Source organism: Bombyx mandarina, chromosome 16 (genome assembly GCF_030267445.1).
Source record: "Bombyx mandarina strain Sakado chromosome 16, ASM3026744v2".
Taxonomy (NCBI): Eukaryota; Metazoa; Arthropoda; class Insecta; order Lepidoptera; family Bombycidae; genus Bombyx; species Bombyx mandarina.
The window spans coordinates 12,519,502-12,536,365 of NC_143222.1; the positions used below are offsets into that span (position 1 = coordinate 12,519,502).

General features: G+C 36.4%; 1 protein-coding gene across 2 annotated transcripts in view; it reads right to left on the reverse strand.

Moving 5' to 3' along the window:
• Positions 1–1,966: 1,966 nt before the first annotated feature.
• Positions 1,967–16,864, reverse strand: part of slgA (proline dehydrogenase slgA) — a 37,090-nt gene continuing 22,192 nt past the window's right edge. Inside the window, exons 4-12 of one of the 2 annotated variants that reach the window (XM_028170951.2) lie at positions 13,444–13,625; positions 12,691–12,755; positions 10,951–11,129; positions 10,515–10,541; positions 9,657–9,936; positions 8,319–8,456; positions 6,769–6,879; positions 6,296–6,455; positions 1,967–5,442 (exon numbers count right to left, since the gene is read on the reverse strand). In XM_028170951.2, coding sequence (XP_028026752.1) covers positions 5,237–5,442; positions 6,296–6,455; positions 6,769–6,879; positions 8,319–8,456; positions 9,657–9,936; positions 10,515–10,541; positions 10,951–11,129; positions 12,691–12,755; positions 13,444–13,625 — 1,348 coding nt within the window. In that variant the 3' untranslated portion in view covers positions 1,967–5,236. The remainder of the gene's footprint in view (positions 5,443–6,295; positions 6,456–6,768; positions 6,880–8,318; positions 8,457–9,656; positions 9,937–10,514; positions 10,542–10,950; positions 11,130–12,690; positions 12,756–13,443; positions 13,626–16,864) is intronic. The other variant, XM_028170952.2, reaches the window with a different exon arrangement.

The window sequence follows — 16,864 nt, forward strand, 5'->3', positions numbered from 1 at the left end:
TTTATTGTTATTATTATGTAATTAATAACCACTGAATAAGTTGCGGAGCTGGTAGACTAATTGGCATCTAATTACGTTTCTCTATTTTCTACTAATATGCGGAAATAAAACAAGCGAGATTTACTGGTGGTAGAGCGCCTTGTGACTCTGCCCGAGTAGGTACCACCACCCTGCCTATTTCTGCCGTGAAGCAGTAATGCGTTTCGGCTTGGAGGGTGAGGCAGCCGTTGTAACTATAATTGATGAACTGAACTATACTTGACACTGATATAGCTTCTCAACACTACCAGCATAGGTAGGGAAAAAAAAAAAAAGTGTTAGTGCGTCACTGTGTGAAAAAAGTTGAGAGCCGATGTACTAGGTGACCCTTTGAGTAGAGCTGTCTATTCAAACCAAACAAAAAAGAGCCCAAAAAGAAGACTCAGGACGAGAAACCAACACTCAAAATAAAACTCAGATTCAACACGAACATTTATTAACTGTTTAACGCCGTTAAAAACTAATCAAGTTCTGTTATCATCAAGACATTCGTCTTACGCCTTACTCTTAGCCCTTCATTTGCCCTTACTTTTGACTTTTCCACAATTTCCATATTTTAATTAATTTTTAAACCATCTTTTTAGAGTTGCATTAATTCATTAAGAAACGTTACTAATCATTTAGATACAAAACAGTTCGCAAAGTACACAATTGCTCTCAACACTAAAGATTTAAGAAAGCTCGGTTATATAGTCAACAGCAAACAAGTTTTGATCACGTATCCTGATGACAACAAAACTAGATACTATGGCATAGAAACAATTACACAGAACATCTATATTATGAATACAGTCAAATTTTATTGTCTGTTTTTCTTTTCTTCTAATTAACGGCACGTTAATTACAAGTCTGTGTTACAATCTATAAAAAAAAGGATTTTTGGCGACATTAAGTCAATCATTCTGAGGCTATTATGTTTATTTTAGTTATGTTTAGGCTTTAATCAATTCTAGCACTAAAAAAAGAACTAAAATATTTTATAACTGGCAACATTCCGCCTTTTTCGATTATTTGTAACTTGCGTACTTATCGGGATAGGGGACACTGGGAGCGGGACCTTAGAACAATGGCGTACTAGTCGATGTTAATTTCTAGTATTACCTAACTACAATTTAAATAACGATATTTAAATTTGAAAACAAATTAAATTTTGTATATAAGTTTGTACAGATCATTTCATCGCAATGTCATTGCCAAATACCAACTCTAATTATTTAATAATGGGATTTTCTAAATTTGCAAATAGTACAAGTAGTATCTTCAATCTGGTTCTATAATGAAGGTACTTAATAGGAAGCCATATTAATTGTAACTTAAACATTGGTTTGAAACATTCAAATAAATCAGAAGGAGTCGTATCGCCATTCACCAGTCTCGGTCCATAATGTTGTCAGTACTTGTGAAATAACAAAGTCAGAATATAAGTTCGATGCCACCACTGTCTATGCCATTAATCATATTTCCAAAATACTCCAGACCATTAGTAAAGAATACCAAGACAGTATTAGGATTTAAAAATCATGCGAGATTTTAATTTTCAAAATTGGCAACACTCTAACAAGATGGCGTGCGATCAACAAACGCCATTTTTTTTATCAGACAATCAAACTACACGCTGTATCAACTCCTAATTAATTAATAATGCTATTTATCGTTGCTATTTTATGTTTAACATTCGGTGAACCAGTCATCATTTTGAAGTCATGCAATTTAAACACATTCAAAATAGGCCATGCATATTGTTCTTCATTCACAATACGACTTTCGTTTGTAAAGAGATACAAATTACACATTTCATATAATTGACATTAAAATTATAGGCAAATAAACGACCATCGAAATTTATCCTTCTCAGGACAAGCCGAGGTACGCCATTTGCGAAACGCGAGCGTCCAAAATAAACAATAAAGAAATAAAAACAACAACAAAACTGGAAACGAGCTCTGTCTTTATTTTGTTACGTAAAACGTAAAATAAAAATCAAAAAATGTAATCACATTTTTTTTGTTAAATTTGATAGTAGCAAATTATATACAAAAAATACTAATAGGATACAAGAAAAATAAGAATAATAAAATTTAATTTCTTTATTGCCTAACTACACGTAAAGAGAACCTGTAATAGGTTCACTGCGGCGTCAGCTTAAATCGAAACACGGACGCATACTTATATCCTTCAAGAATGCCGGCAAAAACCTTCAAACACGCCAAATATTTAGGCACAGAATCATAATTAAAACAATTTAATGATTCTATGCATCCTATTAGTTTTGGCGAGGTCAGTGACCGACACACATCTAACAAAAAACTATCAATCGTTGTTTTTAATACAAGATGTAAATAATATTTCATTAGCCAAAATAATGTGCGAGATTGATAATGAAACTTTCACTGATAATTAATTTAAGTTGAAATGACATTTTAAAGAATAAAATATAAAATGTCATATCATTTATTCATTTGCCTGAAAAAATTTCAAAATCGCATACAAAGTTTCTAGGTAAATTGATTGCTCAATAAATCTATTTTAAGACATTTATAAGGATAGGAAAAACCGTGTTTTCATTTAAGGCAACACCGCCGACCCGCCCTGTTTATAACGTTACGTCATAACGAGATTTAACAGGGTTGTTAAGTGCTGCACCAATTGTAGCTAAAATCGCTAATACTAATTATAGCTTATAACGACAAGCTTATAACAACACGCTATATCCCGTTACAACGTTACGCAAATTATATTGTTATTTATTTATATGTATGGTCGTTTTTGGTTTGAAGGTTCAAGGTTTGAAGTTCAACCACAAGAAGTAGAAAACATTTGATACAGACGAACACTATATGCGAGCAAACAGTATTCGTCATATTATATAGAAAATGTTTAAACTCCTTGCAAAATTAAACTTAATCCTTCATATAGATTCGTATTGATTTCCGGAACATAAAGGCCCGTTTTGCGATTTGAATATAAAGCAATCATTAAGGAACATTGTTTTAAAACAATTAAATAAATTTTTTAAAAAAAACTACTATGTTTTATGCAGAGCTTTTGTATATATCTAGTGCAGTGATTCTCAACCCTTTTTTGTTGCTGCACATATTTAACGATTTCAAAATTTGGCAGCACACAAAAAAAAGATAAAAATTGTTTACTTACTACAACACTGCTTAAATAGTTTATCAAAAAATTTTAATATACGAAATAAACTAAAATATACTATAATTATTTTTTTGTGGGTTTAAATATATTATTATATTCATGTTTAAAATATTTTTCTTTTAAAATGATATGATTTAATAATATTAACATTATTATATATTCGCAAAATTTGGCGGCGCACAAAAGTGCCGCGGAACAGTGGTTGAGAATCACTGATCTAGTGTACCTACATAGCGCAAGCCATGTCGCTACAGTTACGTCTGCATACTAGAATTTAAGTACATTATAGAATAAGTTCATTGTAATAGTCAATTGTCGTCCAGTGAGCCGCTTCTTCCATTTGCAAGATATTTATCCATAAAAACATAAGCCGGATGTATTAACACAATACTCATATTAATAAATAATTTAAATTCTTACAGTATAGGAACAAGACGCAAGATCTTTTAAACAATATCTTTCGACTTGCCTTCTATCTTGCTCACACTCATACGACACTCCCAAAGAGTGAGAGCAAGACAATCAAGTCAAAGTACCATATCAATCATAGGTTCTTGTACACGTTTGAAATTTAATCGTGTCAATTTAATAAACCTGTTTCGTCTAAATCAATATATAAATAAATAAAAAACCTTATTACAGAACACAGAATATGAACAGGACTAACACAATACTTAAAACAACGTAACTGAAAAAATAAGGATACGAAAATGCTTTTTTGCTTTTTTTTACTTTTATTTATCAAAGCAGTTTCGGTTGTCGATTTTGAAATCATACGACATTTTATTTAAAAAAAAATCGTCGAAACCCGTAAGCCGATTGTCTTTAATACCTTCGAGTGAGATTCATAATTCTTGGAGCATTTTAGGATGGAAATAAATTACGCTATTAATACTGTCACCACATCGTGTGAGTTAACAAAAAACATTTTAATCTTCTTTCGTGTTCATGGACCCACGAATTTACAGATAACCTTTGCAATTGACGATGTGATGGCGGCTTAACGTTCACCAGATGTCTTTAGCACTCTTTGAATTGTATATAAAGACATAACACTGAGACAATAAAATTGCAACTCCTGATTTATTGGAAACACACAACGAAATGTTTAGTTTATAAAAAACAAAAAAAGATCAAATGAGTCGACTATTATCAAAGCTGGCAATGTGACTTTTGGACAATTATTGGTAAATCAGAAAAACGAATTATTGACTTTGTATTCCATTGGCAGTCACAAAACTCTTCTGAACGACATCTTAGATAAATAACAGGTTAAGTTAATACTTTATTTAATGCAGGTTTTGAACCGTATTCTTTGAAGGAAACGATTATATTCAAATCAATCTGTATTGACATATCAATAACATTTTTTTGTCCAAATGCACAGATTGCCACCTTTGATAATAGACGACTCAAATGGTTCAGTAACTTTTTATCATGATTCAAATACCACACTAACAGGTTCATAACCAAGTTATTAACATTATAGTTTCAACGGTTACATAACAACATGTCTCATCAAAGTTAAACCCTGTGTTATGATAACTTTACGTGGGTACTTATATATTTTATTTTCCCATAATTTTTTTTTATAAATTATTACAAACTTATAATTCCTACTTTTTTTTATTATTTATTTTTTTAATAACCACTACGCATATTATGGACATATAACTGCTATATATAATAATTAACAAACATGTTTCAAAACATTAAACGTAAGCGTTGTACTTTATTTGGACAAATAAATACTGAGGCATATTTCCGATAAAAGATACTATTTTTCGCTCTTCAGATAGTTAAAAGTGAACGATAGTCGTAAATCGTTTGATGAAACTTCATTGTAATTAATCACCAGTTCGTTCCTCGGTGATAGTTCCGAAAACTATTAATAATATGCTGCTAATTATTAACCGATAGCGCTGCTACTTTGCTGCTATTTCAATAAAACGCTACGCTATTAAGCGTCAGTTATAATAATAGCGCTGTCGGGGTGAAAAAAAACGGAAAAAAACTGGACAATTTTTATGGCATTAGTGATTTAGACAGGCGTGTAATTCCCGATGGGCTTGTAAAACATTTGACCAGAAACGACCCTGCGGACGATTTCTTTGAGGAGTAGCTTCTTCTCCTTCTTGATTTTCTTGAGGAAGCCCCGGTTTTCGTTCGCCCTCCGCGATAGATACGGTAGGACTTCAACTACCGGTCCATATGGCACGTACTTGTAGACCGAATAACCAGCTTGACCTGAAAACAACCGTAACAACGGACTTCCAATGAAGGTCTAAAGATTTCATAGGGGAATAGTCATTTCGGAACTACCAGATCGTTTCTAACTTCTTCGTAACGTTGCTCTCACTTTTTATAACCTGATCGTTATTAAAGTTAACGTATATAAGGTGACAGCCCTGTAGAGGAGGCCGCCCTCCACAGGGCTCCCTCGGTGACGGTTCGGAGTCAACTGAGAGACCGAGTCCGCTTGGCGAGCTACCGCCCCTTCAGCCACGGGATTGATGTCAAGGAGGCTCCCTCTTGTTGACGGTATCGTGCTCCGAAAGGACGACCTGGTTCTGGTTCAGTAAGGTGTACCGGAATACCAGCGGCACCACTTATCCTAACCTAAGGGGCCGTCCACCGCGATAGATGACATAAACTGACCACGTAGCTGACCACTGTCGACCAGTGCCTCTCGTTGCAGTAATGGCCACGACCGCTCCTCCTAGGCGTCCTACTTCTTCCGGATTATGGGCTGACGGGAATAGGCCACTCGAGCCACAATACACGGAAGCCGTTAAGTGGATCGCTTCGGCAATACCAAACAAACCGCGCACCAATACGCTTGCCTATATGAATTACCGGTCATCGTTCTCGTCGAACCTGTCGCTTTCGACGAAGGGCTCGGCGAGTAAATTAACCCTCAGATACAGCCCACTGAGTTTCTCGCCGGAAATTCTCAGTGGGTCGCGTTTCCGATCCGGTGGTAGATTCTGCGAAGCACGGCGCTTGCTAGGGTCCGTGTTAGCAACGAATCTAGAATAACCTATCGAGGTTACTAGAATAGGTAGGAAAAAAATATGGAATTAAACAATTCAATCCATACCTAAAGGAAAAGTGATGTGATCACACATTCCAAGCAGCTGACCGAAGCACACGACTTTGTCTTCAGGCTTGATATTATGTTCCTTCATCAGTTGAATGGCGTAGCGGACAGTATCCTCGTTGTGAGAAGCCACCATGATGCCGAGGCCGGTCTTGCCAGACTGGAACAACATATAGCATCGTTTGTTTTAGTTACTGCGTGGGTGAACAAGCTCACAGCCCACCTGGTGTTAAGTGCTTACTGGAACCCATAGACATCTACAACGTAAATGCCATCACCCACCTTGAAATATGAGTTCTAAAGTCGCAGTATAGTTGCCAACAGCTACCCCACCCTCCAAACCGAAACGCATTACTGCTTCACGGCAGAAATAGGCGGGGTTGTGGTACCCGTGCGGACTCACAAGAGGTCCTACCACCATTTGTTTTGTGCATCAATAAATAAATAAATAAATAAATTGCATTTAAACTTACTTTAACCCTGCTGAGAATTTCCTTGAGGCACTTGTGGAAGGATGCGGTGGTGGCGTCCACGTTCTCGCAGGTGGGATCCTCGTATCCCATGGCGGCAGCGCGTGCTCGCTCCTGTAACGTGCCAACAATATTGGTGAATGTGTCATATTTTATTCTCTCAAGGTCACTGATGTAGTGCTGTCTGATGTAGGGAGTATTATAGGGCCGGTTGAGTTCACGCGGCATTGTCCTGCACGTTTTCTTTATTGTAACTTACAATCACACAGGCGTTCATACAGTAGATTTTCATTCGTGTAAAAATGGTAGATTCTGCGAAGCACTGCTCTTGCTAGGGTTAGTGTTAATAACGTCGTCAGGTTTGCTCACCTACTAATTCGGTAAATCTAGAATAGCCCCTTGAGGTTACTAGAATAGTTAGGAAAATAACGGCACGGTTATCGGGCCCCAAATTAGGATTCATTGTGTTATCGATACCAGAGACAGAGTCGATACCAGAGAGAGACAGCGGAAAGAAACGGAAAAGAGAATGACAGACAGAATGACAGAGAAAAGGAAGATGGCGAAGACGGTTAAAAAATGAGCAAGGCTTAATACAAGTGTTAATTAATTTTTAAATTATTATTATAACAGAAGGTTTTAGAACAGTGGCAGGTTTATTTTATGTGCTGCGGTTCCTATTCTACATTAATATAGTTAAAAATAATATTTTGTTGGTATGTTTGTCCTTTACACGTTCTTAAACCATGCCATCAGATGGTGATGAAAGAAGGTTTCTGTCATAATACCATATTTAATTAATAACCCGTTTCCGAAGCAGCATCTTTGTGACAGATCCATAAGCTCCAACGCTTATCATCTAACAAGACATTTTACTCAAAACCAATATCAAGTCTTGCAATCGTTTTTCTTTGCTTCAGTCAGTCATCCTGCATTACAGTTTTTACGACTAATTCACGAGAATTATTAACGGGAATCATTACAATTATTTCTGACGTTAAATTGACACTCACTCCGGGAACAATTGAACGTCAAAACTATGAACTATGAAAATTTTTTTTGTTGCTTAGAGGGGTGAACGAGCTCACAGCCCACCTGGTGTTAAGTGGTTACTGGAACCCATAGACATCTACAACGTTAATGCGCCACCCACATTGAGATATAGTTCTAAGGTCTCAGTATAGTTACAACGGCTGCCGCACCCTTCAAACCGAAACGCATTACTGCTTCACGGCAGAAATAAGCAGGTTGGTGGTACCCACCCGTGCGGACTCACAAGAGTTCCTACCACCAGTAATTACGCAAATTATCATTTAGCGGGTTCGATTTTTATTACACGATGTTATTCCTTCACCGTGGAAGTCAATTGTAAACATTTGTTGAGTACGTATTTCATTAGAAAAATTGGTACCCGCCTGCGGGATTCGAGCACCGGTGCATCGCTCAATACGAATGCACCGGACGTCTTATCCTTTAGGCCACGACGACTTAATACTTTGCCGTTATAATAATGTTACTTTGTGAAGAAACAAAAAAAAAAGATTAGCACCGACCTGCTCGATATAAGCGCCACGCACAAGCTTCGCCCCCCAGAAGAAGTTCTGCCTGTGGGCCTGTTCCAGATCAGTCACGATCTCATTGTACGTATTCTTCAAGTACGTCTGGTAAGTGTTGAAGACCAGGAACTTGTCCTGAAATACGACAAACACAAACATTTTAATACTATATAGGTTCCCATAAATGTCACATCATCATCATCATAATTATCAGCCTTTATCTGCCCACTGCTGGACATAGGCCTTCCCCAATGCCTTCCACATAATGCGGTCCTCCACCTTCCGCATCCAACGACTTCCCGCCGTGCACACTAAGTCGTCAGTCCACCTGGTTGGAGGACGCCCCACGCTCCTTGTACCCATCAATGTCACATGGAACACTTAAAATATCGAATACTGGAAACGATTATTATAACGAATCAATATTACGCAGATTAAATTAATTTAAAACAATAATCTATATATTAATACGTGAACCAAAAACTTTTGTATCCCTTTTTAAGAAAATTGCGCGGACGGAGGAGTATAAAGTTTTCCACACTTATAGAGAATATAGAGAAGAAGTGCACAATGCTAATATTTTTTTAAAATAATGCATAAAAGGTACATTAAATCAATAAAGAAAACATTACACACACTACATACCATGTATTTGACACAACACATATATAAATATACTCTTTGCTTATTGTCAATTGTCAAATTTTTGTGAGTATTTAAAGTCTGTGGTCCAATTGAGAATAGATGAATATTGTTTGTCTTTGTTTATTATTTAGGTATAGTGTAGTTTTGACAAAATCTGTGATTATATTATATAAGTACAATAGTATTTGACAATACAACCATACTAATGTTTAATTACATAAACCATAACATAAAATTACAATTGATTAAAGTCGAATCTCGACTTCTGCGGGACCACTAGTACGTTATTAATATACATTCCAATAACCACCATTTTTTTGAGACTTCATTACATCCTATCTCATCTCCTTTTATTTAATTTCTTCCCAATTGATTGATGTCTCAAATTAATTAGCTTCATCTTGTTTCGCTTCAAATATTTTTTTATATAACGGAATAAGTATGTGTTTAATAATTAAAGATTTTTATAAACTCGACACTAGAAACAATGGCGTCGCAAGAAGACAGTTGCCATACTTCAAAAATGGAGAAATATTACGCTAATTATCTTATTTCACTAAATACAGTAACCGCCTGCGGGATTTGAACAATTTCAACAGTTGCATCCCTCAATACGCGTATACAACCGGGCATCTTAACCTCCACGACGACTTAAAACAAAAACATGTATTTATTGCAAACAATTAGCACCTTATTGTATCTCCTCATCATTTCGAGGCAGATCCTCGAGATGGCGGGCTGGAAGTAAGTCTGCTCAGCGTCGATCATGACTCTCACGTCAGCCTCGTTGGCCACCTGGATGATGTGGTTGAGACGGCGGAGCATATTCCTGAACATCTCTTCCTCTTTCGTCGATATCTGTGATATGAGCCTCCTCATCTGACCTGTTTTAGGATCGGGCACCCTAAACGATTCCGACAAGTTCATGTCCTCGTCGAGAATATTCGACCACGGGAATAAATGGACGATCCTAAAAAAACAAAAGGAAGATCAATAGTCTGTTCTCGTGTGATATTTTCATTTAAAAGCAACCCAAAATCCATTGTTATTATGCATAGCATTTCACATAACACCTATAACTCGCCTCTTTGAAGCTTACAATAACGCTGGGCTTAGTAACTGAATTGATAACAAAATTGAACTACACTTTTTTGTTCATCCCAAATAGGAAATTTAAATACTGTTCTTTTTTAAATTAATATCATCGAAACATTATGATTTGCGCCAATAAATACTGTATTATTATAAACTTAACAAAACAACGAGTTTTCAAAAATATAAAGAAACAAAAAAATAAAACAAAACAAAATAAAAATTGTTAATTGTTAGCCTAAAAATTTCCAAAAAAAAACCTCCACATCAAAAAAAATACAAATTCGGGATACGTCAAAATTTTGGTCGAATTTTCGTCACGGCACAAGTAGCCAATAGCCAATTCGTTTTCCATTCAAGGCACGGGAGTAGGGGGGGATGAATGTATGTACATTCGTTTTTTTTAGCGACTTTTACTTGGCAACGCTTACAACTGTATAAGGTGTCGGCACTGACCGGTCCCACGGGAATAGATGAAGCACGCTGAAAATTCAAAAAAAAATGCCAAATGCTAATTTACTTTCAAATAAAAATTTTGAATTTAGACTTCCGAGAGAAACCCAAAAGAAGATTTCTACTTGATATGATTCGAATAATAACAGTACGGGAAAAAAACAATAATTAATCTCTTCAAAGGCGAATTAGTTCAAAATAAATTACATACGATAGCCAAAGTGTGTGTCTAGATAAAAATTTAATAAACATAATTTAAGAAAAAGCCAATTTCTACCCTTTCCTCTAAGCAAAGCCATATTTTGGTTCTAAATCCATTAACAAGTTTAAACTAATTTTCTAAAAAGTGCTGGTGGCACCCAAATAATTCTACTATAGTCTAATCAATCTAAAAAACCTTTAGTAAACTTAGAATACATAATCAACTCGATAACCTTACCCCTCTTTGTCAGACGTGATCTTCTTCATGAACTGCTGGACCTCGGGCTTGGTGCTGTGATCACCGAAGTACCTCTGGAAGTCCTCGATGGTCTTGTGGTGAGTCAGGACGTTGCCTGTCCCGCCAGCTATCTGCTGCATGTAGTTACGAGCGCGCATGATCACCTCCGAGAGTTGCAGCTGAAATATACATTTTCAAGTTCAATCTTGAGACTTTTAGCTTTCTAGTGTACGTCGAGAAATAATTCGTTGATGATGCATTTGTTATCTGATGGAGTGGGAATAAAATTACAAATTGTTAATTTTATGTTCTACAAAGTCTAGTTCATTATAATAATATGTGGTTTAACAGAATGCCATCGCAAAATCTTAATCAAATAATTATTTGAATATGTCGTTGGAATACACCTGCTGCAGGCCTCCTCCCAACAATTCCGTGATTCACTATAATAATTGGGGAGAGGGGGGACAGGACTCCAACGAAGAGTAGCGGCTTACTTCCCTGGCCCGTAATTACGTAGGTAGGCTAGTCAGGATTAGGCGTGGTGGTGCGTGCCTCCTCAGCATTCCGAGGAGTGCTGAGGAGGCATCGCTATCTCTTAGTCAGTAATTATTTGTAAGGTTGATAAGTTAGGTTAAGTATCAAAATAATAATGAAAAAAAGCGACGGTAAGTAGCTGTTGCCACGGGACGGGAGAAGATGGAAAAGAGTGGAAGATCCGAAGTGGAACCCACACCGGCACATATTAACAATCCAGCAATCGCCGCTGCCTTGTCGGGCATGGAGCCTACGCCCAGGCAGAGGGAGTGACTCGACCCGTACCAACACGTCTTTACGGATCCTCCTAATTCATTAACGGTGCTTTTAGGTCCACAAGCACCAGTCACCGTCCTCGTCGAACCTGTAGATTGCGACGAAGTGCTAGACGAGCGAATTAATCCACAGACACAGCCCACTGAGTTTCTCGCCGGATCTTCTCAGTGGGTTGCTAGGGCCAGTGTTAGCCCCACTCCGGTTTGAGCCCCTAGCTAGGTGAGCTCACCTACATATTAGGGCGAAGCTGATATAATCTCTCAAGGCTATCAGCATAGGTAGGAAAAAAAACGACCCGTGCCCCCTAAGGGGACATGAGAACCCAACTACATGCTAGTTCTACTCGAAGCGAAACAGCGAACGGATCACCCGGATCGATTCATGTAATAACACCTTAAGTGACGTAACAATTAAATTGAGTTTTAATTTGTATTTTGATGAGAGCTTTTTATTATTCCGAGCCCCCGCGCATAAGAATACATTTCGTTCACATGGAATTTAAGAAACGTCACTCCTGTCTGTTGCAAAAGAATCATCACTCGGGCGGATGTTTTTGCTTGATGCACCCGATATTCCAAATACAGTTCGTATTTTGTAAACGCTTAAGATTTCTTTAGTCTTTAGTCACATATTTACCAAATATTTCCTATTTCCTTTACAAAAGAGACTTAAAGTCTTAAAGTGGTGGGGCCACCACTTGGCTGTTCAACATTACCGATGTCAACTTCCTACTCCATATCAGATAGTTCGTACACCATTAAAGGCATTAATAAATATGTACATGGCATAAATTTATATTTGTCAGTGAAAAAACATCAGATTCAGAGTGTCAATAAAAAAATGCTATATATTTTATTTGGTTAAAACTTTGAATACTAGAAAACTAAAATTCCCATTACAAATAATTTCTCAATGAAGACAACTTACAAGTAGTTGGGGCCTTCCGAGAGCTGTCAACTTGATGGCCATCAGCCCTGTGCTCTTGGTGATGCCTGAAAAATTATGAAAAAAAAACATCCAATAAATACAACATGATTCAATCATCAGTTGAGAAATTTCCAAAATACATTAAATTCCACAGTCGAATTCGAAAGACTGTAACAGCTGAAAAAAATCTCAATTTGTCAATAATATTCGTCCTCCCTGTTCCTCTCTCTTTCACACAAACAAAACGCACACACATAAATACGTACAAAATAATTAGAAATATAAAGAAAATAGTGTAGAAGTATTTATAAACTAATAAATACGTCAACAAGATACTTCATTTTTTATTTTTTTTTTGCTTCAGCCCATGAAACATATTACTCACCGAATTGCAAAAAAGCGAGACCACATTCTAACTTTCTCTACTCTACTCTCTACTCTACTTATTCTAACTTTGCCAAGACTAGAACTCGTTTGACGCTGGCTAGTTACTAGAGTTCATAGACACCACAACGTGAGAGTACTTTAATTTGAAACTGAGACTTTGAGGACTCTTTGTTCCAAATTCAAAGTTCCGAAAAATATGTCCTATACTAAACTAGGAAGGAAACACAGAGCTCGTCTAAAGCTGGCCCATTATCAGAGTTCATAGACACCACAACGTGAGAGTACTTTAATTTGAAACTGAGACTTTGAGGACTCTTTGTTCCAATATGTTCTATAGTAAAACTAGGAGTGAAACACTCAACGTACCGGCGACAGCATCAATGCTCCTCAAGAAGGCTTCCATGTTCTTCTCGCAAGAGGCTTCGTTGAGGTAGAAGTAGGTCCTGGCACTGGTCACCTTGTAGCGCCTGTCGGCGAACCTCTGCTCTACGTGGTACTGCTTCAGCTGACCCTCTTCTTGCATGTCGCCGCACGCGGATATAGAAGCACTGAAGATAAAGAAATCTCCTTTTTAATACGCTTTTATTAGCTTCAGACGTATGTATGTACGTTTGTAATGGAATCTTTGAACATGATTTTGACCCCCTTTAAAACGTCGGATTAACTCGAAATTTGGTATACTTATTATGGACCGATGACAATACAGCATTTAAAAAAAAAATTGAAAAAATTTAATTCAACTAGAAAATAAATAATAGTCTGAAAAAACTAACAAAATACGCTTTTATAGAAAATCCAAATACTATTTTTAAATCAAATTTATTAAAATTTATTTTTAGTTGGATTTTCTATAAAAGCGTATTTTGTTAGTTCTTTTAAACTATTATTTTTATATTAGCTTCAGTCTTTGCTAGAAATCTAGGAAGACCTATTTAAAGTCAACACTAAGGATTCAGTCAGTTTTTTGTTATGGAACTTAGACAAAAAGACGTAGGCGAGATCCGTAAAATTTCTACTGTTTGTTATATTTTTGAAAAATATCAAGATAACATTATGAAAGTAATGTTTCATGAGATTTTGGCAAATCGAACTAATAAATTGATTTCATTCAATTTGAAAGAACAGACGATCCTCAGTCATTCATCTCCAAAATAGTTGCGACCAATCGGTCCCACGTTGGATACCATAAAACCTACCTCAACAAAAAAAATTAGAAATAAACAAACATTAAATTTAAACATTCGTGGCTCAAAAGATCTTAGAGAAAGCGTAAATCACTTTCTCCGATGCAAAAAACTTGGCAAACGAAATGACAGCTCAGAGAAATGTTCACATTGGATATTAAGACCAATTTCTTTATCAAATGATTCAATTTCCATTGTCGAAGCCGAATAAAGAATCCAAAGATTCTAGATTTCTAGGTGAACCTAATTGTGTTTATTTTTAATTTGCTCTACTTTCTCAGTTCGTTGACGTTTTGGTAAAAATAATTGACAGATGTCATTCTGTCTAATTACTTACTAAATCTCTATATATAAAAATGAATTGCTGTTCGTTAGTCTCGCTAAAACTCGAGAACGGCTGGACCGATTTGGCTAATTTTGGTCTTGAATTATTCGTGGGAGTCCAGGGAAGGTTTAAATAAAAACATATAAAAAAAGCTCAGAATTACATAAAAACAAACAATTTTGTTTTTCCTTTGATGTGTCCCCTTGATGTGTCTTTTATTTATCGATTGAGGCCCTACTAAGAACGGCGGGTCAGCTAGTTACTTACTAAATTTTATAGTTTATTAAAAGCATCAAATATTCTCCCAATTACATATAATGTATTAACATATATTATGCATTGACTTTGTCCGTTTATGGTCGTTGAAGATAGACGATCCTATGGTCCACCTGAAGGTTAGAGGTAACCGTCAATCCTGAGCATCAGAAATACGTTTATTTATTTATTTTTATTGCTTAGATGGGGGGACGAGCTCACAGCCCACCTGGTGTTAAGTGGTTACTGGAGCCCATAGATATCTACAACGTAAATACGCCACCCACCTTGAGATATAAGTTCTAAGGTCTCAAGTATAGATACAATGACTGCCCCACCCTTCAAACCAAAACGCATTACTGCTTCACGGCAGAAATAGGCAGGGTAAGGTGGTACCTACCCGTGCGGACTCACAGGAGGTCCTACCAGCAGTAATAAACAACCAAGGCGAAGCTTAAAGAAGTTATATCGCCCAAAAAATACCATAAAGAATCCATTTTTATGGATTGAATGAATCTATATCCATCCAATGAATGAATGATTGGATGAATCCATTCCAGAAAACGTTTACTGTAAACTATATAACTCGGTCTAATGTACAGAAAATTAAAAAAAATCGACCAAAAAGGCAATAAAAAAATTATAATTGAACTACATACAAATACCACGTAACTCTTTACGGCCCATGACTTCAAAATACTTTTTACGTAATCTACACTTTAAATAGGCAGCAAAGACAATTAAGTACCTACCATTTTCTCCTCTGTTTGTCAAATGATTTTATTTTTGTTAATTAAAATTGACTAGGTTTAGTACCATCAATAGATCTTCTCAGAAATATTTTCTACTAAAAAACAAATACATGCCATATTCTTCACCATTTATCAACAGATTTTCTTTTTTTTTTTGTTTGGGTGTTTAAAACATTAATTATCAACTGTTTTTTTTACACAGATTAATAGTAAAAACAGTCGAAGTGGCATTTGAACCTCTGTTCCTTAACCGATTTTCGATTTGTTTAGCTATTGAAAATAACAAAACAAAAGAGAAAATGCAATACGTAAAGAGAAATCTAATTGTTGAAGTGTCAGTGATTGTGCTCAAACTAATAAAAAATAACTAAATAAACTAAAGATAAAAAAAAACAAATAAACCTAGTCAATGCAAGTTCTGGGAAATTCCTTGGATAATTTTTAATTAAATCCATTGGTTTTTGACTTGAGATACAGCCTCTGAAAAGGCGAAAATATATCTTTAAACTATCATTCACATTACGGACACTTTTTTCGGATAAAATAGAATAAAAAAGAACCCGTACTTATAATTTTTTAACACACTTTCGTTAGCATGATTTGTTGCTTAGATGGGTGGATGAGCTCACAGCCCATCTGGTTTTAAATGGTTACTGGAGCCTATAGGCATCTGCAACGTTAATGCGCCACCCACCTTGAGATATAAATTCTAAGGTCTCAAGTATAATTACAACGGCTGCCCCAAACTTCAAACCGAAACGCATAACTGCTTCACGGCAGAAATAGGCGGGATGGTGGTATCTACCAAAAGGTTTTTTATTTATTGCTTAGATGGATGGACGAGCTCACAGCCCACCTGGTGTTAAGAGGTTACTGGAGCTCATAGACATCTACAACGTAAATGCGCTACCCACCTTGAGCTATAAGTTCTAAGGTCTCAGTATAGTTACAACGGCTACCCCCACCCTTCGAACCGAAATGCAAGGGTTTGATTTTTATTACACGATGTTATTCCTTCACCGTGGAAGTCAATCGTGAACATTTGTTGAGTAAGTATTTTATTAGAAAAATTGGTACCCGCCTGCGGGATTCGAACACCGGTGCATCGCTACATACGAATGCACCGGACGTCTTATTCTTTAGGCCACGACGACTTCCTATCACCAATAATATAAATAGCCTACAAGAGGACCCGTGCTTATAAATTTTTAACAAACTTTCGTTAGCATGATCTGCATATCTCTATTTGATAACGCAACGTCATTTCTACA